Source organism: Eutrigla gurnardus (assembly GCF_963514095.1).
Source record: "Eutrigla gurnardus genome assembly, chromosome: 22".
Taxonomy (NCBI): Eukaryota; Metazoa; Chordata; class Actinopteri; order Perciformes; family Triglidae; genus Eutrigla; species Eutrigla gurnardus.
The window spans coordinates 8,177,330-8,202,296 of record NC_139933.1 but is presented as its reverse complement, the minus strand read 5'-3'; the positions used below and the strand labels follow the sequence as shown (position 1 = coordinate 8,202,296).

The window sequence follows — 24,967 nt, the reverse complement described above, 5'->3', positions numbered from 1 at the left end:
TGTGACAGTCACGAGGAAAAGTCGAGGTAACCCATATCTGATTTTTTTTTATCCAACTTCACACGAAAGCAAATTAAGGAAAATACCTTATTATATTGATAAAATACAAAGTTGGTGCTGTTTGAATAAAAAATGTTACCATAATAGGAGCAGGTCAACGACTGCGCAGTATGCGGCTCAGCCTCCGGACCAGTAGGGGGCGTTGTAACATCAGCTGCAAACCACCGCTCAACAAGCAGAAGAAGACGATAGTTGCGGGAAAACTGAAGTGGGTGATTCCTTCCCAAACTATAAAACAAGAAGGTAATGTGGCTTTTTTTCAACTATTAGCGAGTGGCATTGAAAAAAACTTGGATCAGATGTTAGTCTTTGAGTCATATATTAGTCAGCCGAAGTATTCGCGTCGATTGTCTCATCTAGGAAGGCAGAAACTCCGGAGTGCTTGGTGATAGTTGTATAACGTCAGCCTCTCCAAACAAATCATAGCGGCTAGCCAGACTTATGTTTAGCTAGCCACCACCTGAAAGTATAGACACTGTTTATGGACATTAAAATGTTTTCTTTAAAATAATCTACCAATATATACTTACTGAATATTGCCACTGAGTGTTTACTCGGACTTGAATGTTTGCTGTTTGTAACGTGATGCTGCTTAGTGTCTTAGAAACTGTATACATGATGCATCAACTTAATAAAAACGTATTTCAGTTGCAAATTAACATCTTTTTCCATTTAGCCTACACAGTAAATACACAGCACAGCATTTAGCACTTGCCAGTTTATGAGCATGCCCTAAATACTGTAAACTTACCGGCTACCTAACGATATAATCTACAAGTGTAGAAAATGTGACATGACCACACAAGTACACACAACGTGCCTTAACTTGACTGCAGCACTGCGTTGGCCTGAGTTCACAATTCCACCAACAACAGGACATTTACAAAGCCATGGTGTCGATGAAGTAAATATAACCATAACACAAACACCATCATTCAGTATTGATCCAGTGTGACCAGTTGATGCCAATCATACTGGAGTGTTTAGTTTTATCTAATAAATTGCAGTTAGTCTTTAGACAGCTTCTGAGTGTCCTCTGATTTATCATTTTTAGCCTTTCACCATGACAACCCTAACGGCCACCAATGTCAGAAAGGAGATTTCAGTCCTTTGGGAGTCTCTTCAGTGTCCCATATGGTGAGAATCATACTGAACAAGAACTTAACTAAGCACATAATACTGTATTTGCAGATTTTTTTGTTGTGATTTAAAAGATTAAGTCTGTGATTTTGTAAAACTGTCATATTCTTTACTTCTGTAAACCTGTAGCTTGGATTTACTGACTGCACCTATATCTACTAAGTGTGACCATCAGTTTTGCAAGTAAGTAATCTTTGATTACTCCTCTTTCCCTAAACGGGACTGATATGTTTTTTCATACACTCACAGGAAATAAATATATGTATTATTATTATATGCATATTTATTTTTCACCAGATTTTGTATGATGAAACTTTTGGACAACACCAGACAAAACAAGGCTGACTGTCCAGTGTGTAAAGCCAAGATAACCAAAAGGTTGGGCAACAAATCAACATGATGACTGTGTTATATTAATTGTTATTTAATTCTTACTCATTATAATATGTATATATATGTTTTACTTTTACAGGAGCTTGAAGGAGAGTCCTGGGTTTCAGAGACTTGTATCAGGATTGCAGGACATGATACAGGCATATGAACATGACACTGGCACCAGCTGTAAGATTTCATCACAAACCTCTTGAAATTACTTTGTAAAATGAGTTTGCATTACATTGTCAAATAACATTCCCTCTCTGGTTACAGACTTAACTGGGATGTCTCGGCAAACAGGACAATTGGGGTAAGACATTTAAACTTTTAACTTGTCTGTCATTTGAAATAATCCAAATGCAAAATATGTTTATGGAAAATTAAGCACATCCAGACAGTAAATAGTAGGTGCAGGACAGAAGAACACCTAAGAGATGGACAAAATAGAATCCACACATGAGATAAAGCTCCCATGAGCATGTATTTAATAATAATAATAAATAAGAAAGGTGATGTTTCTAGTGTCAAGCTCTTCTTCAGACAAGAAATGTAATACTGAGACACACCTTCAAATACATGCTAAGCCAGGTAAAACCCAAATGCAAATTAATTCATTATAATAACTCACCTTGTTCTTCTCACTATATTTCCCTCAACCCAGAGACACAGAGTCATTTGGAGATAAACCTGACCATGTGGAAAACGTTGACAATGTTGATCTTTCTCACTCCTCGACTATAGCAGGTAAAATCTTAATCCCTTGTATGGTGGTTCATATTTTCACCTAAAATACAGATTATTTAAAAGTACTATTAGATAGACTAGATACTATTTTTCATTTTGAAATTATTTCGTCTTTCAAAAGGTTGATTATTTGTCATGTCCCCATTCCTTTCTTCTTTTTTTTTTTTAGCCCAGAATGGATTTGCAAGACTCATGGGACTTGAAGACTCAAGTCCGATGACAACAGAAAATGAAGGTCTGGACAGTGGCCTCGGGGAAGCCCCGCCGACTTCTGACAAGAAAATGCACAGCCCTACAGAAAATTTGGATCTTGTGGAAACAGAAATGTTGGATGTTGTGGAAACGTCAACAGGCAAAAATAGAGGCAAATCGAGATTCCCCCAATTGGAGAAAACCTCCCTTCATCCATCAATAATTCCAGACAAGACCGAAAACCAACCTTTAAGAAAAGTCTTCAGGAAGAAGCAGAAAAAGGATGTGGAGCCTGACAAGATTCTTGAGGAAAAACAGAAAAAGAGTCGAGAGAAAGTCGCTGAGTGGCTTATGAAAGTTCCAGCTGAAGAAAGTCTCGCGTTAGAGAAACTCAACGATGGCACTGATTCTGATAGCTGTTCTTCTGGTTCAACAATAGATGTCAAGCAACACAACAGTGATGTGATCCCTAAAAGAGAGGATCGTGCTAAAGAGCTGGAACAGCAGGTGTTTGGGGCTGTGTACAAACGAGAGAGAAGGGGGCACAGGACCACCATCTCTCCTCCGTGTAATGTTGTTGTCAAACCGCCAACAACAAAAGAACCACAATCCGTCTCCAAAATAAGAAAGAAGAACACACTCTCTCCCGCTGATTTCATCAAGAAAACAAGCTCTGAAGATAAAAGTGAAAGCCATATGGAGGAAAAGCAACAAAGCATCGAAGAAGTAAATAACATTTTAAAAGAAGCAAAACAGATGGAGATAATGGAGGAAAATGACATAGATAAATATAGGGTGAACACATTTCCAGAAAGCAACAACAATGATGGCAAAAATGAGATTCCAAGTCCTTCTTCAGATATTGGACAATGGCTACCAGACAGAAAGTTAAAGAAAAGGACACGCAACACTCTGCAGCAGGTCGACACTGATCTGCAAGGCCAAGCTAAGGCAAAGCCAGAAAATACTGAACAAAAGCAAATGGACAAGAGGAAAGGTAAAAACACGAGGTCCGAAAAAAGCAAGCCAGCTAGAGCGCCGAAACCCCTCGTTCTGGTTGGAGTTAAAAATGGAGACGCCAGTCCTAAGACTAGACCAAGATCGGAAGAAGTTCTCGTTCATATTGAGAATTACCCTAGCAGTGAGGACCAAGAAACCCCTGTCAGGAGAAGCACCAGGAGAAGTAGAAGGCTTCAGCTCTTCACTGCCGAAGTCCAAGAAGGTCACAAGAAAGCAAACCTGAAGGTCAATTCACCTGTAAAAACCAGCACTGTCCCAAAGCAATCTGAGGAAGCTGAAGGTCAAACATCAGACAATAAGGCATCAACTATAGATGGAAACATCTCAAGAGTTGCTGAAAGAAACGGATGTATTTATGATCAAGATATAGGAGACATAGAAAACATGGAGTCTGGTGAGAGAAAATCTTATTCGCCGCCAAAAGAAGATGCTGAAGAGTCCCTTGCCGAAGTGCCAAATGCTGAAACTTTGTCTGAAACTGACGCTGCATGCTGTGTCGCTGTGGTCCCAAGTCCACCTGAAGCAGCTGTGGTGGATGCAACGCTTGAAAGTGAACACCCAAACAGTATTCAGTCGGAAACCTTTGCTCACCAGACAATACTTGCTGGAGCAGAAGAGGAGGGGGATAAGAACGACAGTGAACTGGACACGGAGCAACTGCTCAAGAGCTTCAAAGCCACTAAAAGAAAATCTTTCCATCTCGGCGAGCCAAATGTGAAAAAAAGCCGTGGTTTAGACCACGAAAACCTGCAGAGGACCCAAGCAGAGAAAAATTTGCAAGTAAGTTCTGGTGTTGAAAATCCAATACACGGAAGGGTGTCTGAAATAACCACCCAAAAGCCATTAAGAGACGGTGAAAACTCATGTTGCAGTGATTTGATCTCCCCTTCTAACTCGCCCGCACCGACAAGAAAACGAGTGGTTAACAATCCAGATCAAGTGGTGGTAGAAGCCTCGATCCCTGACAGCAATTGTTCGGGTCAGGACAGCGCTGGTGGTCTCGGTGTCTCCACGAATTGCGTCAGTAGCGCCCTCACTCCTAATAAAGTGTCGGAACGTGAAGTTTCTGTTGTGCCTCAAGTAGAAGATTCTGGGCTCTGCTTCACAGCCGATGCACAGGAGGAGCTCCATGACTCCTCAAGGAGTTCTCGTATCGCGGAGAATCAGCTTGACTGTATCGTGAGGGCTACTGGAAACGGGAGAGGCAGCGTTTCAGCGCACAATTCAGCCGCCTCTTTAACTCCAGATGGCCTTGGAATACCAGTTGTGGAAATTGTGGACGAAGAAACACCGTGCAGCCGTGGTAGCGGAGAGCTGAGCATCCATTCCCCCGTCAAGCGCATGTCCAGGAAGAGGACAAGGGCCCAGAGGCTGGACTCTTCATTCGAGTCGGACTGCAGCGAAGAAGGATTACCAACTTTGACAGAAATTTTCGGAACATCGGCTCCTCCCTCCGCCGTGACAAAGGATCAGGGAGACTCCAGTGACGCTAATAGGCAAAAGGATGCTACAGCTGGTGGAGCACAACAGCCGAGCCGTCCACCTGTGTGCCCCAGCCCTGATTGTGTAAACTCCAGCCAAGCGTCTGTGGACTTGTTTGGCACGCCAGATGAAAGTAAGATCATTCCCCGTAACCAAAATAGTTTTCATTTATTCATTTATAAGCTTTGAAGTCTCAGTATTTTTGTATGACTTACCTTCCAAATATGTGCTTGCTCTGTTATTTCCCACTCTTATAATAATAAGTGTTTTTGTGCGATGTTTGGGGAGAAAAAATAATTCTCAGGCAATTTGTCCCAAAGCAATTTCCTTATTTCCTCTCTGCAGGTAACGTCCCAGTAAATGACATCGTTTCACAGATTGAATCATCCCAATTTTCAAGTGAAGTCCTTGTTACACAGGTAAATGTGATTATGTTCTCAATTCTTATTTTTAGCCATAATTTGATGCATAAAATGTATCCACTATTAGAAAAATGGTTTCAAATTCAATCAAAAGACTTTGATCGTTGACGAAGACTTTACATGAATTCTAACACTGGGAATTTTAAGTGAGTTGCCTGTTCAGCTTTACCCGGTTGCATTGTGCTCCCGGTGATGCACTCTCACATTACGCCCCATAGAGGGCAGCCCCACACACTTTCCCAAACCCAACTGTCAGCTCCTGGATGACGGACTACCTCACTGAGAAAAAAATGTCCCCGTCAGCAGCTTTCTAAATTGCATTTCATTTACGTTGGAGGAAATGCCGCCGAAGAGATGATTCTTGTTTTCTAGCTCATCCATCTTCCAGCGCTCTCCCCTTTTATCTGTCGACTGTCTTTGACTGGGAGTGTAAGCCTCACACCCTGGGGTTTAGAAAGGGCCCAGGATTACACACATCCGAGACCGTAGAGGATTGGTATTATTGTGCTGCTTGTTTGTGTGTCTGTTTAATCAATGTGCTTGCACTGTCAACATAAAGGATGAAACTCAAACTCTTAGTCCAGTGATGCACTTTTAAACCAATCGACCCTGTCCTTTCAAACCAGCGCTAGTTGAAAAAACTGTTGTCACTTCTCTGATTGCCCTACATTTATCTCAAATATTACATAATCACCATCGCACCCTCTTATTCTGACATATATTCTCCTCACTAAGTGCTATCTGCCTGGAAAAAGCACTAATTCCCAGCGGTCCCTGCCCGCCTTTTCCTCGTTTCCCCCCCCCCCCTCGTTATCTGATTAAAGCAATTTGTAATTGTAAGATGTTCCACTTTACACATTTTTCTCCTCCTTTCAGCAAAAGCTAGAGATGCAGAAGGAGCTGGTGAGGTTGGAGAAGTTAATGGCTCTGGTGTCGGAGGTGCTTCAGGAGAAAGAAGACGGTCCTGTAAAAGAAGTCTCCTCAAAACCAAACCAGAGCAGCACAAACACAGGTGAGCAAGAGTGGACACGATTAATCGATCATTGATCTATATATTGATAAACTCATTCAATATATAGAATTTGATAAAATACTTGATTTCTAGGGAATATCTCGTATCAGTTAATCCACCCAGCCTTTCTTTTTCAGTTAGTTGAGCATTAGATTTGTGCAAGTATTGACAGCAGATGGTTGTTTTGTTTCCCCAGACGCTCACAGACCCCTAACATGTGGTCAGGACCCAGGCCACGATTCAGACCGGTAAGTAAAGCATGGTAGACTGGACTTGTAGTACTACTGCATAGAAATCTCTACTTCAACTAAAATATTTTTACTCTCCCTGATCATCTGAACATCTTTTCATATGTGTGTTTTGTCTATTATACCTTTTCTGAAGGAAACACTTGTTTGTCTGGATATTTTTAATAGAATGTGGGCTTTATTTGAGCGTTATTATGTAATCTCTATTTGACTGTGATTAGAAATTCTGTTTCAGGACAAAGTACAAACAATGCTGACTTTATATCCTGTCTAACATGAAGGCTTGCTCCTAACATCCAGTCACTGTTTGCAGTACGGGGAAAGTGATTAGAGGAGCGCATGATTTCACAGCTAAATGACGGGGAGATTTGTCATCATCATGATTCCGTTCCTATCGTGGGCGTCATTATTTATTTCCTGGTAATTGTCAGTTCCTACGTAGTCCATGTAAGCTTAAAACAACAGTGTCACATTCCTGGGAATTAGACTTATTCATTTCCTGGTGAAGCGTGAGATAAAAAAAGATCACACCCTCATACCTGTCCATTAAAAATGAAGCAGCCGGTTAGTCAGTTAAACAATCGGCCGTGACGATCTTTAAAAACCGGACCCGACTTTGATAACAAATCTAATGAAACGATATCCACCTCCAGTGTGTTTTCTCCTCAGAGGATTGTATACATTGTTAATACATTTTAAATGGAGCCATATTTCAATACCGCCACATTATGCAGAACAATAACTGGGGCAAGTGGCATGTAATTGGTCTCTTTCAGTCTGTAACTGAAGGAGAAAGTTAGAGTTGGGTGTGTGTGTGTGTGTGTGTGTGTTTGTGTGTGCGTGTGTGTTGCTCGTCTCATTCTCGGAGGGTGATGCATCTCAAGAGGACAGGCGGATAATCTCACTAATGAACCCAGAATCTATTTATGCTGTGGAGAATAAAAAAGTCATTACTGACTGCATCTTATATGTCATTTAGAGCACTTAGAGGGAAACTTGTGTTGCCACAGTAATTTATCTCTCCCGCTTGAATGCTTCCCTCCCAACCTCTTGCCTTGCAGGGTTCTAAGTGCTGTCCTCCAGGCGAGAGAGAGGGAGAGATTGGGAGGGGGGGGGAGATGGCAGATGAAAACGAGAAGGGGCTTTAGCTTTACAAGTTCTAAATTAAAAAGCAAATACTCCATGAGCGCACCGGTGAAATTGGAAAGAATGTTAGTCACTGGATGACAAGTTTTTCAGTGAGCTATTATCGCTTTGGTGCAGGTAATTTAAATGCGAGCACGCTGCCAGTTGTCAGTACTTCCGTGAAGAAATGAAGCCAAAGGAAAACAAAGGAAAGGAACTTCCAAAACTTTATTCACATGAATTAAAAAATAAACATGTCATCTCCCGAGAAGTGGATATTGAGTTTCTGCGAGTATCAAGTTGTAATCCTACATTTGCATCTTCCTCCCTAAGACAACTGCACAGTGCAGTCAGAGAGTGTAAAGGCAGTGTTGTTGTTATTATTGCTTTGGCTGTAATCCAGCGTATTTGATTTGAAACAAAACTATGATTGAGTTTGAATTTCTGCTTATCACCTTTAGGGGCACATAACCGTAAACCCCTTATTTTAGGCCAATACTGCAGCATAATGCAAGCAGGTCTATCTGCCGGTGCACAGTGCTGCATGGCAGGCTTGCTACATTTAAACGGTCGCAGTTTGGCAAAGTTTGGGGTGACGCATCATCACAAAAAGTCTCCTGAAACAAGCAACAATTCAGTATGACTGCAGCCAGTATCTGCTTATGTTTGTGGACCAAATCAGACCAGCTCAATATTTAAAAGTATGATAGTTCCTTGATCAGCACGGGACATCCCTGCAATTGTACCTACCCTCTATAACATGTTGCCAAGTTAATGTTCACATCATCCTCAGCAGGAAAGCTGTTCCAGAAGTAGAGGAAGAGCCCTGCACAAGACCATCTGACGGCAAAGGGGGCAACCAGCCCAATGAACCAAAGCACGGCAGCGTAGAAGAGATGGGTACGTCCACTGGTGTAGCGTTGAAAGTAATGTGATGCATGCTGGTGCTGTGGGCTTCCAGAAGCATTAAAACAAAGGTCATAGATATTGTTTTTATTCTTAATTTTCAAAATCTGGTTATTCTACTCTGATTCTGCAAGTACAGATATTCAGGTCTTGGCGATTGTAGACCTTTATTGCTTTTCAGAATGTTTTAGAATGCCAACAGTATGTGCTTTGACTGAGCTGAGTTTAGGCTCTGTGTCTGTATAAAGATACCCAATAAAAAAAAGAAGTGGATCGGATTAGGTTCAGTCTAACTGTTGCCGATTCTTTCTTTTTGTTTGTTCTCTCACTCTCTTGCTGTCTCACTCTCTTGCTCTCTCTCTCTCTCTCTCTCTCTCTCACACACACACACACAGGGACCGGCGTAAAAGGCTGCGGAGCCTCCAAGACACCCTGTTCAAGTTCAGCAGCCAAATCATTAAAGAGCAATTGTTCACCATCGGATGGGCCAGAAGACAAAGAAAATAACTCTCCTCCGAGGGATAGAAATAAATCTAAAATGGTACTAGTGTCGTCTGGATTAGGCCCCAACGAACAGGTGCCTATTCAGTCATCCAATCATCGATATGTCTACTGAGTGCTCTCCCTATCAAGCCATACTAACCACTCAATTGTTGTTTCCTATAGACAATGGTCAAAAGGTTTGCCAAGCGAGTTGGCGCCCGTGTGGTTCCTAAGGTAACGCGGGAGGTGACCCACATCATAATGCACACAGGTGAGTACGCTCATGCACAAGTCATGTGAGCACGTGCAGTAGTCTCTGATTTTCACTTTCCACACATGTACTACATGAAGGAAAGTTTCTATCACGCGTTTTGTGACACGTGCCAAGGAGTAATTTTACTGTCATTGGGCAAACGGATGTAAACTTTGACGAGCATTTCCCTGCAATGTTACTGCTTTCATTCACAACACAGCCATTCCAGTATTTTCTCCCTGAAATGTCAACGGGGTCTTGAGGTGGAGAAGCATACAGATTTCCGTACTCCGTCACACACATGACTCCATGCAGGAAATATTTCTGAACATTTCAGGGATGTGCTGCATGCATGAATGGGAATTATGACAGTAATAAGTCCAATTTACCTTCTTTCAAAGTCCTGTTTTTCTTCTTGAGCAGGAACATTCACATTGTACATTTCCTTTTTACATGTAGTTGCTGCTTATTCACTGCGTCTTTTAAAGCGCTCCTCAAAGATAAGCGCTCTGTTTCTCCCTCACCCACGCCGAGCACTCTCCTCCATTCATCTGCTTGTTGCTAATTACCCTCTCTGATAGATTATTTTTAATTTCAGAACTCGCTGTCTCCAAAGCACCACATTAACCGTCACCGTTTAAGAAGCCTTATTTTAATGGCAGCTGTTTCCCGGGTAACCCCAAAAAAAACGCTCTCTCTTTGTGGTTAAAGGTTAGAAAGGAGGAGGTGTCCCGTTCTAACCATTAGCATACAAAAATAATCATTTGACATGAAGTTATGTTCAAGGCACATCAATAACATGCACTTAGCTTGCATGAAATGCAAATCAATGGATATTCGTTGAAGGAAGAATAACCCCTGACCCCGCTGATCAACCATGATGTCTCTGTGAAACTCTTCTCTGTTTTAGGCTGTTTAATCCTTAACTCTTGGTGTGGCTTAAAAGAGCTGTAGTTCATAGCTCTTATGCTTAATTTAAACCAGGATTTACATTTACAAGTAATTACAATTTAATACCATAAATGATAACATAGTGAAAAGGTCATTTCCGAGAAAATTGGGATATAGTTAAAGCTATATATTGTGAGTCAAATAAAAGAGCATGCAGGTATTATTTTCTACACATTGTCTGTTTGCATCTGCACCGCGTGTTCATTCTTTAAAATCCCTGAAAGTAAGATCCATGCGTCTCTGTTCCCTGCCAGATGAACAACTGGCTTGTGAGCGCACACTGAAGTACTTCCTCGGCATCGCGGGCAGGAAGTGGGTGGTGAGCTCCCAGTGTAAGTCCTGATTCACTTTCTTGTCGAGCTCCATCGCTGATGTGTTTACAACGATTACTCTAAATACAAAACAGCATGATGTGGAGGGACGGGCTGGAATAGAAAGGAGCGTTACATAATATAGTAGCCACCAGAAAAGTGTTTGTGCTTCTGACAATGACTCAAAACGATTTTTTTTCCCCCCCTTCCTCTCCGCAGGGATTTCAGAGTGCTTCAGACAAAAGAAACTCGTAGATGAGGTAGGCTTGTCTGCATGCTCCTCGAGTGTACGCCGGTCAAGGCGGTTAAGGCCACATGATGGATCTCTCCGTGCGGTTCGCCGTCATACCTAATTGATTACTTGTCATCCTTGTTACGTTACTAATCTGTGCTTTGCGAGTATCATTCTCTGCCAAGCTTTGTTTACCATTTCCATAAATGTAAAGCTATTTGTCCAGTTTTTTTATGCACCATTTTTTGCATATATAGCGATGGATGGCGTACAATTTTCTAAAATGAAATCTCTCAAACTGAAGAATAATCAACATACCCCGAGGAGCGTATTTGACGCTTAAAATAAATGGAATTATATTAGCTGCCTGTCGGCTTACAATCAGCATTTTTATGAGATGAGAGTGAACAATTGCTTCTCTGATTCAAATACTAACAGCTGATTTAAAAGGCTTCGTGCCGTCGTGAATGAGGCTCACGTACATCCAGTCACTCGAGTGATTTTACTTTGTTTCCCAACAGAGTGTCTTTGAAGTCAGAGGTGACGTGGTGAATGGACCTGACCACCAGGGCCCCATGAGAGCTCGTACCACTGAAGACAACAACGTGAGTCCCTCACAGACTGAACAGAATGGCTATTATAGAGTGTTCATTTGATCGCCTCTAAAGGTGAAAGCTAAAGTCACCCCTCCATCGGAGTGAATGTGTGCAACTCTTTTCTTCCACCTGCGGCTATAATCTTCTCATCTCACTTTATGCACTACTTGATACTTCCACATTAACATAATACTACACCTATCAGCAAGCATTTAAATGATAATGTAAGTAAACCATTTCTAAAGACAAGACCGTCCAGCTATGCATTTGTTGTATTTAGATTTATTCATAAAACCTGTTTGTCAGGGGCCGCGAACACAAAGATTATTCTTAGGCGGTTGCTCTGGCTTTGTTCCAGATGTTCCTCTCTACTGCCTGCAGTGGTTTCCTGGTTAGGTGAACACACAAATCTTTTCAAAGAACTTTAGATGGAGGCTGATGGGAGAGATGGCCTCAGCTAAGCAGTGACGGCATTTGTTAAAAATCAGTTTCACCTGACCTGACAATGCAGTTACATAGTTTACTTCTTGTGCTTTAGCTGCTTTAGTGGAGTGGCAACCAAGTCATCATCAACAGTCATCCGTGTTCTGAAGAACTGACTCATTCCAAACTGGTTGTATTTCTTAACACAAGAACCTAATTCAGGGACGTAAACAATGATTGCCGTCCGTGTCGTTCCTGAAAGCAACTGAACCACAAAGAGCAGTCTTGATTTTTCTGAAGAGAATCCAATACAGTGTCCTCATAACACACATCACTTGAACCCGTTTCTTTCTATTGCACCAGCTTCTTAGCGGAGGCCCTGTTGTAGAAGCGGTAATGGTAATTTTCCTCTTGGTGTTAGGCCAGCAGGACCGGTGCTGTTGCCAGTGAGGGGGAAAATTAGAAACGGCTAGATGTCATGTTGGCCGTATCCCTGCCTTTGAAGAACCCCCGCTAATTGAATTTGCTAGTAATTTCAGGCTTATTTAAGTGACTCCGGCGCAGCGCCGCCACTTTGATGGAGCCAGACAGATTGTTCACGCTCACTTTCTGTCACCTGCATCACTGTGACAGACAGACTAACAGATGAAATGCGCTGCCAGGACTCTGAGTTTGTCACCAGAATGTTGATGCGAAGCAAACCAGCCAAAGAAACTCTTGAGTGTGTGTGTGTGTGTGTGTGTGTAGGTTTGCACGTTATCACGTCACACACTCTAATACCTCCTGAAGGACATTAGCTGTTGTCTAAATTAAATCTGTAACAGAAACACTTTTTCATCTCACCAAGCACCTCTGGCTAACGATCATTATGGACGGACAGGGAGGTGCGAAAATTAGTATTTTTTTTTTCCCCCACTCCAGCAGCTCGGACATTTATCTTCCAAACACTTCCATCCAGCCTGTACACACTGTATATGAGGCTGGGGTGTGACTTGCATGCTGTTGGGCCAAGAAAGCAATGTTACTATCATACTATCACTATTTCAATGTATTGACCCTAAGTGCAATAAAACACTGTTCATCGTTTGCCTGCTAAAAGGGTGACATTATCTTGTGGACGGTGACTTTGTTTTTCTCTTGGATTCATCCCTGGATTTGCGGTATTACAGCGAGACCAAAACATGAACAAGATCTTCTTGCACAATAACTGAGGAATTCCTGTTATAAATTTGCGCAATATGCGTTCAGCCTCCCGGTGTAACCCTGCAGACACGTGCAGGGTTCACACACAGTTTTATTGAACATCCTCTGGGGTAAAATTAGTTCATTCACAATAAGATAATTTCATCCTCTCTTTGTATCTTCTTTTTTCTCTTTAGTTGCTCATGAAGGGCTACAAGATCTGCTTCCAAGGGCCTTTTACAGACATGACGATAGGTAAGTCACATCGGCAACGTGACATTTCCCAGTTTTCTGGTGATCCAGTGTTATGATAAAGTCTTACACAGACTCAATACACAATATACAAGATTCATGGGCGCAAGCCAAGGCAATCAACTAGGCTACACAAGCTTTGCACACACATCACCAAGTCCATTATGGATAAAAATAACCCAACACGCATATACGTGTGTGTCACTGTAAAACTTTTCACCTGACAGCAGGTCACAATTCGGTCACGGCAAATAGACTGGAAAACCAAAAACTAGTCTTTCCTACCTGGAAAAAAGAACCAGTAATGAACTCGGCTTTCTTCTACTTGATGCGTAGCGAGTCTATATTTAACCCAAGTGTATCGCAGGAACTGCAGCACCAGGATAATGTCTGATTTTTTTAACACAAAAACAAGGACTGGTATACTTAAATTTGCATACGCACAAGCATAGACATTCAAGGAAAAGGCTGGGGGGGGTTCATGGAATTGTGAGGTTTTTGTTCCGAGCCGGGGTCGTGCTGTTTGCACTCTTCTGTTTTCTTAATCAAGAATTCATTCGCTCAACCGCACTCGCTTCATTTTATTGACGTCTGTGTCCTGCAGCACTCCGATAGACAGACACCTGCCTTGCATTTAAATAAAAGGGGGACAGAATAACAATAAAAAGAGAGGAAAGTTAAAGCAGCTCACAAAGGTTTTGACTAAGGCAGCTTGAACCCTGCTGTTTTTCTGGCACTGAAGAACAATGTCAAGTGTTTCCAGAATGGGTGGATCGAAGATGGACTTTGGGGTTGCGTGAGACGTTTTAATGTGTTTTCATACTGCACAGCGGTTGCTATGGTGTCAGTTAGCTGTTTGGAATTTTGTTTATTAATAGAAAGTGGAAATGAAGCTTAAATTGAAGTACTTTAGCTCTTTTAAAATTGTCTAAATATCCTGATCAGTGATTTAACTGTCAATGACCTCCAACTTCAAGGTCGCCGGTCATGAATAGATGTACGGATAGATCAAGGGTGAAGGTCTCAGGGGGCGCGTTGCTTAAAAACTCATGAGGAAGCATCCCTTGGTTTCCTCCTTCCTGGGGCTTCCAAAGTGCTTCTGCTACATCCTCCCGCTGCCTGCTGGATCGATGAAGCTTTGCTAATGGGTTGACATCTGCTAGATAGCGTGAGGAGTTTAAAGACTTTTCTTTAACATGGCACAAACATGATGATGGAGTCTTTTTTTTTTTTTTTTCTTCAGCCCAATAGGATTCCATTCATTATTTAATTGCTGGCGGTTGTGTGTGTTAAATGACGAGTTCGCCCACAGGAGTGTCACAAACGAGAAGCTGTTAGGGCTGCACCAAATGATAGTTTTATTTATTTATTTATTTATTTACATTTGAAGTGACTATGGATGATTTCAAATGGAAGTCTGTTTCTAAAGTCACCAGCCTTAAAGAGAAACTCGCACAAAATCATCAGTTTAAATATTCATTGGATTAAATGAGTTAGTCATTTTTTATTTAATCAACTTTCTTAATGAATATAAAGCATTAGTGCGTGCCTCCCTTTGTGTGTGGCAAGCGGAAGGAAACTATTTTTGTCTGTTGCTTTCAAAAAGGTTAAATGCCAACGAACAAACCAAAAAAAAGATGACAATAGAACTGAAATGTCAACGTTATGAATGAAACGTGGAAATATTCAGTACTGGTAGCTGCTGATCTTGAGTTGGCTTTCTCTGAAGTTGCGTTTGGTGTTTGATATGTGTTGCAATACAAACAAAGACTGGGGACTTAAGTGTTGATGTGATTTTCATCCCTCTCATCAAAGGAAGCCTCGGCTCAAAATGAGTCTCCTCGCTCGGCGCCCCCTCGGGGTTAAAGTGGGAAGTAGAGAGAAAGTTGCATTTAGGTGTGACCAAGGATGCTTTTATCAAACTGGGTTTTTACCAAACAGTCAACATCCAACTGTTTGTGTTTATTGTAGATGAAATGGAGTGGATGGTGGAGCTCTGTGGAGCAGCTGTGGTCAGAGATCCACTTCTCCTCAACAGTAAACCGGTAAGAGTGTCAAAAAAACGCTGAAATGCAGGGATGATTGTTTTCAAATCACATCAGTTGTTATTTGAGTTTTTCTGGGTGAGTGGGGGGGAAAAACCCCACCGAAGGAACCGTATCACTTTGATAATCTTATAACTCCCTTGATTACAAGCAATATAAGAGTGCTTTCACAAGCCATTTAGTCCGTTTCAATCAAACTCTAATGAAGTTTGTTTGATCAGTTGTGAATACATTAATCATACTCCGGTACGGACCAAACTACCCGTCGGAGACTGCTTGCCAGAGGTTTACTGTTTCCAAGTGAACCCTAGTGCGGTTTAATTGCAGTGAGAACATAACTCAAGCCAATTGCAGGAAGCAAACCAGAACACGGAACAAATAAAGGCTGCCTGCGCGGGCGTTTGTTGAGACGGACACATGTACACGGCAAGTTAACCCGAGTGGAAGAAGACAAATCTGCCACCTCCAGAATGTATATTATATGCCTCCTGGGTTTGATTTTCTTTTAAAATGCATTCCAAATGATTCATGGTTCATTCAAGTGTCACATTAACAATAATAGAGATTGACTAGTGCTGAAATCACCACATCCAATAACTGCCGGAGCCTCATCAGCAGTCTTTCAGCCAGCACGTTGTGGCCAAAGAGACTGTTTTTTTTTCTAATAAATCATCTGACAGGCAGGTGTGAAAATGTAATTTATTTCCAATTTGTCTGCCTATTAATATACATGTTCTGTTGTTCATGTACTTGTTGTTAGTTTGTAATGAGGGGTCATTTCTTTTGTTATGCAGACGTCCCATCAGCTTGTCATTGTGCAGTCTGGATCAGAGTCGCCGTTCACACACTGCAGTGAGTCTAACATTTCATTTCAGTTGTTGTTATTCTCTCTCTCTCTCTCATATATACATATATATTCACACACACACAGAGTTCATAAACATAGAGATTAGACTGACGGCAGCAGCTGGAGCTCATTACATAATTCCTACAAGGCTGCAAAGCCATCAAGTCCATTGTTTCCCTGTATTTGGACACTTGAATCGGCATCAACAAACAAACCAAGGGAAGGCTATTTTAATAAATTAAAGGCAAGTACGTCAATCTATTGAAAACCTCTTTGATCTAGAATATGCAGTTGTCCTTTTTTTTAAGAAACAGAGGGTAAGCAAATTACTAATGCTTTCAAGCTAGCTAACTAAGCTACCAAACAAACATTTAACCAAAGATTAGATACTAAAGTATCATCACAATTTAGGATATCACAGTTAAGTCTTCTTGTTTGGAAACTGCTGTTATGGGTGAGGCAGTCAATATGTGGATACATAATAGGGAAGCACATAATAGGGACTTGTATGAATAAGCTGTGGTGACTGGATGGTCCCAACGAGCAGAGACATCGTGGCTGTTGTGCAGGTCTGTGCACCTGTCCCTCCTTTAGTACATGGATTCTAATGTGTTTGTGTTTGAAGAGAGACAGGACCGTGAAGCGGCAGACGCTGCCGGCCAAAATGAGACGCGTTCCCGTTCCCAACAAGAGCGAGGGGAGTGACTTGCCAGGAAAGGGAGTGTGAAGAAAGTTAGGCAGCAGAAAAATGGCCAAGAGAAAATGTCAGATCGGAGCCGGGGGGGAAAATGTCAAAACAAGTTGGCTACAGAAGAAAGAAGCTGCCGTAGCATGCGGAGAGCTGGCGGTTTGAAACAGAGGGAGCAAGTGGCGCCGAGTCCCCCTTCCTCCCCCCTCCTGGCATCCTAATTTGCCCTGCTGTATATTTAATGCAGCATTTCCTCTTCCATGTCCTCTGGCACTCATTGCCCAGGTTATAGAGTTTCCCATTACCATCCCCTCTATCTCCCTTTATCCTCCTCTGCTCCACCATTGATTGAAATCCCAGTCCTATCTCTTCCTCTCAACCACCCATTTGATGGAGTTGAAACGTGTGAATCCATTGGCGCACACAGACTCCAGATTATGTTTTACTTGTTGTCAGTTCAAATTATTGCATAATCTGTGGTCTCATATGGACCAATCTGTCAGAAATGAAGTTGAATTGATTGAATAAGCAAATAATTGTTTTTGGGTGAAATGAACAATGACGTTTTGGGAGTTTCTCAGAATACTGACGAGACACAAGCAGCATAAAAATGACAATCACACATGGATAGGCATAAAAAAATAAATACAAATTTGCATTTCAAAAATGGGACACATAATAAAGTGATGCAACACTAATTAAGTCATAAATGAAAAGAGAAAATACTTTATTAAACCCCTTGAATTAAATGTCATAATTTCTTTTTAATGAATTGGAAATGATAGCAAGCTCTTGTTAATACACAGGTTAGTATTTTATATCTGTGTGTACTTCTTTGAAATATTATGGATGCATAGTACATATGATTTCGTCATTTGTAGACTTAACTCAAACCCTCTGCCTAACAGGTCTCTCTCAACATCCTACAGTCGTGACACGTGGTTGGCTGTTGGACACCGTGGCAACGTACACCCTGAAAAACCTCAACAATTACACAACATGAGCCGAGGAACCGAGTGCCAAGGACACACGTTTTACAACTTCTGTTTTCTTTATAAAGCTCTGCGTTTCCGTGTAAATAAAGTTAAATCAACAGACGATGATTGAATAGATCTTTTCTTCTTTATAGAACAGGAATCAGCTTCTCACCACCGCCGTGCCCAGTCATCCTTTGGGGTTACAGAAACAGTAATTTATGCTATTTAGTACTTGAATGTTTCCTGACAGATCGTATTTTAATAAGCCCTCGTCATCCGTGTTCTCCAGCGTCGTCACTGCTGTTTATTATGTTGACCAGGATAATCGTGAGATGATATTTCCATATGGTCTCATTCCTAAACACAAACCACTAGGCTGGTGGATCTCTTCATCACCCACACTGTCTACTACAAATTGCAGTGAGGAAATAAACCCCAGACATTTAGAGGAGCACTAAAAGACAGATTAGTATGTTTTGCACATTAAAGCCAAGTTTTAAATCCTGAAGTGAAACGAGAGAAAGTAGACCCTCCTTTAGCAGACTTGGCTTACTAACAACTTTAGTTTAACAGATTAATGTTGTTCCCATCCTAGAAGCACTCAAATTACCAAATAAAATTCCAACGCTGCAGTAAATGAAACTTCTTGACATGACCTCGTTTTACAAGGCTACACTCCTACCTGTTAATTTGCTCCTCTGGTGCATTTTCTGGGCAGCAGAAACATTTTCTGTCATTTTTTTTCATTTTTAATTTCTCTTTATTTTTATGGTGATTCACTACTTCACTAAACGGATCCATGCAAGAACTTTATGTCTCTTTTCTGGACGAATATGAACATCTGGTCTGCCTGACTTATTGATCCATTTATCTGACTGAGGTTAGTGCAAGTTAGAATCTATGGGCCTGAAATATCTGTAGCCTAAATGCTTTGTATTGATAAATCTGTTTCCTGTGAAAATGAACAAATTGCCTATACTGCATATAATATTAGATATTTGCATTACTCATAACAAGGAACATTTTGTGTTCATCCCATGCCTACTCACATTAATATTTGACTGCTCCTTCTTTAAAAGTATTGGTAAGAATTAATTAGCTGGTTATGAAGTTTTGCAAGAAATAATAATCATTACCCTTCCATATATTTATTACACGGACAAAGAGATTCTGCTCTAACACAGAAACAGTTCCCACTGCAGACCCAGCTGGTGTACGTTTCCTCCTCATCCAACCCTTACTGCTCTCCCTTACCAGCTCCTATCCACTTCTATCTTCAATATTTTATGGCAGGATCATTTTTCCAGGGGCAAGATTCGGTGTAACTTAAAATGTGGGGATTCAAGTTCTCCGACATTGTGTAATAATGTCAGCACATTCCAGCCTTGTGCTGCACGAGTAGACTTCATTAAACCTCAAAAGCGTCCGTGGTTTTAAGCATCATTGCCTGTCAAGTGGATGCCAAAATGGCCAGTTGCTTTGAAAACGATTGTTGGCTCAGTTGGTAATGTAATGAGAAGATATTTACCGTGTTGCAGACCTCGTATAACCAATTTGAGACTGATCCACTTCCCTGTTTCTGGTATTTGTGCTCAGCTAAGCTAGCTGGCCGCCAGCTTCGCATTAAACATGAGAGCGGTAATGATCTCCTCGTAGCACTCTGGGTAATAGAGTAAAATCTCAAAACTTCCACCCCTCATAAGTTTCAACATTTTGCCAGTCATAACTTCAGGTCTTCCCTCACATTCATGAAAAACAAGACCATGTACAGTATGTAGTCCATGTTTCTTCACATAGGGGAACATACCGCCTCAATAATGTATGTTTCTACATAAAGCACTCGTCCAAGAATCCCTTAGGATGTGTTGGAGAAATCCGCACGAGAAAATGTAGTCTACGCAACCGGAGCAGAATATTGTGGGGGAAACGTATCTACGAAGCCATAACCCATTGAAACAATGTGGAAATGAGTGAGTGTTTGAAGGGCAGAGATATTGCAACAAAAGAAATCCTATTGCTCCTGTGGCTATAATTCAACATTTCAAGCAGAAAGAGCTCGGAACAATTATGACTCAAGGATATGAGTCAACTTGAATGACTGCAGCCTATATTAACTCCATATAGCTGTTGGCTTGAAGGCTGGAGAGAAGCTGTTTTTTTTTTTTTTTAGTGTTAGCGTTGGTCATTTCAAACACATCTGCTGAAGAAAGGGTACTTTACAGTACATGGCAAACAAAAAAAAAGTGCCTCCAGGCACATTAACACACACTATTTCCTGATTCTGGTCATTAAATGCGGATTGTATTTATTTCTGCTTCCAAAGCATGTTAAAACAATTTCAAAGGGACATTTAATTTGTGTTTTCTACTCTCAACAACTACATCAGAGGCATTCGGTTGCAGGATAAATACAAACGATGCAGTGTCATTCATTGCTATGACGACAGCGGATATCAAAAAGCAGGTGGCTGGATATAGAGAAAGAGCCCTCACGAAACAGTAATGTCAGCACGCTGGCTCCGAGGCCTTTTTAAATGCCAGATGTGCGGTGCCAGACGCTGCTGCTTTCCTCCAGTCAGCTGATTTTTTTCCCCTTTTCTTTCAGTGCCGAGCTGCAGCGGAGCACATTCCGCTCAGTCGCTCCGTATGGGAGCCGGGGTGACAGCATGACACGGAGCGGAGGCCCATAATGCAACACTGGTCACTTTCTTTGACCGTACAATAAACGCTTTTAGTGTCCGAGTGAAAGACAGACAGCAGTATTACTACTATTGTAGAGTTACTCGTGGGTCTGAGATGCTGTACGGTGCTGCAAGTACAGCTGAGGCTGATGGGAATGTGATTAGTTTTGCTGGCAATTAGTCAATAAAACAAGCCAATATTTGTAGAGGCTGCACAAGATGGAAAGTCAGATAATCTCCTATATCATTTTTGTACCAAATGTAAAGCAATCCATCCCATAATGCCATTTTCCTCTGGGGAAAGTGTATATCTGCACAAGAATTCATGGAAATTTCAATAGTATCAGATCAGGAAGTAAAAAGAAAGGTGTCAATAACAGGAAATAACCAGTTTAAATATAATCCTTTCACTTCTGTGCTCGAGCCTCTTTAACAGTAACAGCTTCTCGTCCGTGTCGGCCTTTTCTGCAGTTGTTGAGTCTTAATGGCTGCGGACGATATTTCTGTTCAAATGTTCCACCGGGGAAATCAGCACAACAGTCTGCTTGGCCATCTGGAACGCTCCGCCGTGCTTGTGTGTTGGTGAAGGCACACATCTGTGTGTACGTGTAGACGCAGACGTGGACAAGCAGATTGGCATTTGCTTCAGACACCTGAGGGCAGTAATTTACCCCCCAGCGAAATTCCGAATGAGCAGAGTGATCGCTCCTGTTTGGAGTTCACAGCGACACAAGAACGTGTGTTTGCTCTGGCTTGTTCTGCACGCTGCGGTGTTCAATGTGGCGAGAATCTCGAGTTCGAGTCTTGATGGAAACTTGTTTCGTGATACTGTATTTGATTTTGCTGAAGGATATTTTTCCTGGCTGTAAATATTCCAATGAGAATATACCTTCACTGTGAAGATGTGTTACAGATTAGCATACTTTTATCATCATATATCATTATTTATTACCTAACAAAACAGATTTTATGTATTACTGAGGTCTTCTGCCACTCAGAAAATATATAAAAAAATATTGTTTTGTATGGATTGAAGCAGAATTTCTTGTTAGATAAAGAACACGTTGTGAGTTTTGGAAATCAACACGTCTACCTTATTTCAATTCATTGTTACTTTTGGACAAAACAATGCTATTGTTGTTGTTATTGAGTTACTGGGGATGTTGAAATCATTATTTAGCCTGCCTATCAGTTGTTTCCACATCATTTACACCACCTGCACCTCTCACAAGAGCCAAAACCACAACAACCCAGAATCACCGGACGGACCCGCATATCTGTTGTCATTCCTCTTAGCACAACCGTTCTGGGAAATGTTGATGTTTTGCATGATTGAAGAACAAGAACAGATTGATCCATAATGGAAATAATTGCTAGTTGCACCTCTGCATTCCAACTCGTACTGCTCATGTTTTCTTGTCTGCGATGAATCATGTATTACTTACTGAAAGTTAGGAAGCAACCAGCTGTGTGTGAGGTCAGGTGATTGACTATTCCATACTGGTTCATGTGATATGTAAATGTTGAATGGAGCTGCTGTGAATAATGATGCACTTGTCTATGATGACCTTGACTGATCTCACACTTTGCTGTGATCCTCATTAGCAGCCGGCCCAGTTTTTGGTCACACCCTTTGGCTCCAAACAAAACACTGTCTACAAGTGTCTCCTCACCAAACTCCTTAAGGCCAGGTCACGAACTAGAAAAACCAACCGGTTTGGTTTCCTTAAAGCAGGACCGTATCGCCTCTGAAACTTTCTTCCTTATAGAAGGGGAACAAAAAGCTGCCTTTTTGTTCCCCTTCGTCGTGACTCCACAAATTTACCGCCTTCATCGCCGCATAGAGAGAACAGAAGGAGAAGCCTTAGCCTCCGTGGACCCAGGGCACATATATTTTTAATCTGCTCAATTTTACATACTGTTTAAATGGGTCCTGCATTTTTAATGACTTGCTCCCTCCCACTGACACGGCAACCATTATCCCGCCATCACTATTGTGTTGTTTGTATCGGGGTGGTTGATGCTTTATTTCACCTAATTCCCCTCGCCCTGCGACGCTAAAAGTGGGCATTTGAGTAAAAAGTGAAGTGTTGGTGGAGCAGTGCTGTCAGCCTTCTCCCCCCTCGGAGCATTAGGGTGTAGTTTTATAGCATCCAAGCAGGAACGACATTAAAGATGCAGGAGGGTTGAGACTTGGTGGTCACTAATCAGTGGTATTTTATAGTGTTATTAAAATGAAAAATGGACCCCCTGCAAAGTGTGTTTGTATCAAGATATGGTTGCATATAATAATAATAACGCAGGAAAAGCAACGTATCGAGACTTCTGTCCGGCTCAAAAGTGCATAAACAAACGTCCTTCCGTTGCAGAAAAACTCTAATAAATTTTACATGTCAGAATTACCATAATTGCATTTGAACTTTTCACATGACCGCAGGTGACTTCACATCATTTACATGTGGCTGGCTCATCTCACCGGGGGGATTTCTAATGCAGGTCATAGGCTGGATTTGGAGCCCCGAACGTTGCTGTTAAGAGTCGATTGTTGCTCCTCTGTAAGCGCATTCACGGCACGTTCCAGGTAAATGTTTTGTCATCGGGTGGTTAGATTGAAAAGCAGCGGGACTCTGAATCCTGTGGAACAAGACTGTGAAGCCCTCCTTGTTATTTGTGGCGTTGTTCTACCTGAGAGCAGTGATTCAATCAAGCTGGTGTAACTGCTGAAAGTTACTGAAGTCGTAGCTTTACATCCCAACCACAGGGAAAAATGAGAATTTGATTTCATTTTAACGCTGATTCTTCAAATTCCACGCATGACTTAAAGGCATGTATACAGAAATCCTGTATCTGTATGGGACAACCAATAAGCCTCATACTAATTTCATATTCTATATCAACCACTTGATTGCACTCTATGAATTCTGTTTCTAAAAAGCCATGTCTCCAATGGGATACATTAAGGTTAAGGCTAAACTCAGGCTTAACTCAGGCTTTCATTTCCGCCCTCTTTACCTTCTGACTGACACATGCATGTCTATTTGCCGAGCTGATATTTTCAGTCAGCTGTCTGCATGCTAACTCAAACTAAATCTCACTTGACAGGCAGAATATTTTGCCATTCATGGCTCTGGAGATGTCAATCGGAGAATGAAGTATGTTAACTTTAATGATCTCCTGACTTTTCCCCCAGCAGCATCGTGATGGTGAAATTTTAGTTTTTTAGTGAAATATCGCTTTATAACTAATTACGCCTGTCAGTGTGACTGAGTGCCGGCTCACTCTTGAATCCGTGTACCCTCTCACAATTCTACACCGACGACTCTATTAGAGATTCATCTTAAATTAAATGAATAAATTCTCATTTCATTTTTATTTTTTTTTTTTTTTTCATTTTTTTGGACTAAAAATGTAAAAAGATATTTTGTTGAGTCCGGAAAAAAATTATGGATTCGCCGACCGACCGTCACCATCCATGCCGTGCAACTACAAAAAGTAGGAATATTTTCCAAAATGCAATAAAAACAAAAACCTTTGATGTGCTAATTCTCAGAGTTTGTATTTAACTGACAAAGAAAAGTTTTCTTTGTTTAATTTTTAACAGTTTTACTGACCAACTTGTAAACATAAACCAAATTAGAATTTGATTCCTACAACACACATAAAAAAAGAATCTGGGACAGAGGCATGTTTACCATTGAGTTACATCAGCTTTCCTTATAATAACACTTTATAATCGTCATACGTTCTCAATTGTCTTATCTCCCAGAATGGTGTTACTTATTCCACCATATCCTGTAAACTCTTATAAGTCTTACTGTTCCTCTCTCCCAACTTTTGTTTCCAACTTTTGTTTGAGTTTGTTGCAGGCATCCAATTAGTGTATATTTAGAAAATACAATTAAGTTGGTCAGTAAAAGTATTGAGATTATTTTCTTTGTACTGGAGTCAGTTCAATATCTCATGTGAATTAACACATCAAAGAATTTTGGTTTTATTGCATTTTGGAAAACATCCCAACTTTTTCCGTAGATTGGGATTGTACAACCCGACATCTTTTCTCTCTGTCGTCTCGTATCTTTAAGCCTTCCGAGCTTCCTTTTGAGTTATTTTTTTCCACATACCTGTTTATTTTAGCTGCTTTTCTCTCACGAATACCCTTGAACTTAATGGGAAGCATTTTGACAATAGCTGAAACATTTTTACCATTAAAATCAGTAATATTCTTTCTATGCTAATAGAGAACGTGCCTTTTTACTGCGGATGATAAACTAGTATTTACAAAATGACACCACACTGAGGCTCATTATTCATGAGTCTGACC

At 41.2% G+C, this 24,967-nt stretch overlaps 1 protein-coding gene across 2 annotated transcripts; it reads left to right on the top strand.

Moving 5' to 3' along the window:
* Positions 1 to 230: 230 nt before the first annotated feature.
* On the top strand, positions 231 to 18,237 carry LOC311008319 (uncharacterized protein). 2 transcript variants are annotated; one of them, XM_084001874.1, is made up of 21 exons: positions 231 to 303; positions 1,115 to 1,197; positions 1,330 to 1,383; positions 1,498 to 1,578; positions 1,673 to 1,761; positions 1,849 to 1,885; positions 2,237 to 2,319; positions 2,489 to 5,146; positions 5,359 to 5,432; positions 6,312 to 6,447; positions 6,644 to 6,695; positions 8,617 to 8,720; positions 9,122 to 9,303; positions 9,393 to 9,480; positions 10,668 to 10,745; positions 10,944 to 10,984; positions 11,478 to 11,561; positions 13,355 to 13,412; positions 15,381 to 15,454; positions 16,249 to 16,306; positions 17,898 to 18,237. In XM_084001874.1, exons 2-21 carry the CDS (start codon positions 1,124 to 1,126, stop codon positions 17,990 to 17,992), a joined length of 4,200 nt encoding a protein of 1,399 aa, XP_083858000.1. In that variant the 5' UTR covers positions 231 to 303; positions 1,115 to 1,123; the 3' UTR covers positions 17,993 to 18,237. The 2 variants fall into 2 exon arrangements, with proteins under 2 accessions (XP_083858000.1, XP_083857999.1); XM_084001873.1 differs by having other exon boundaries at positions 8,614 to 8,720.
* Positions 18,238 to 24,967: the final 6,730 nt, after the last annotated feature.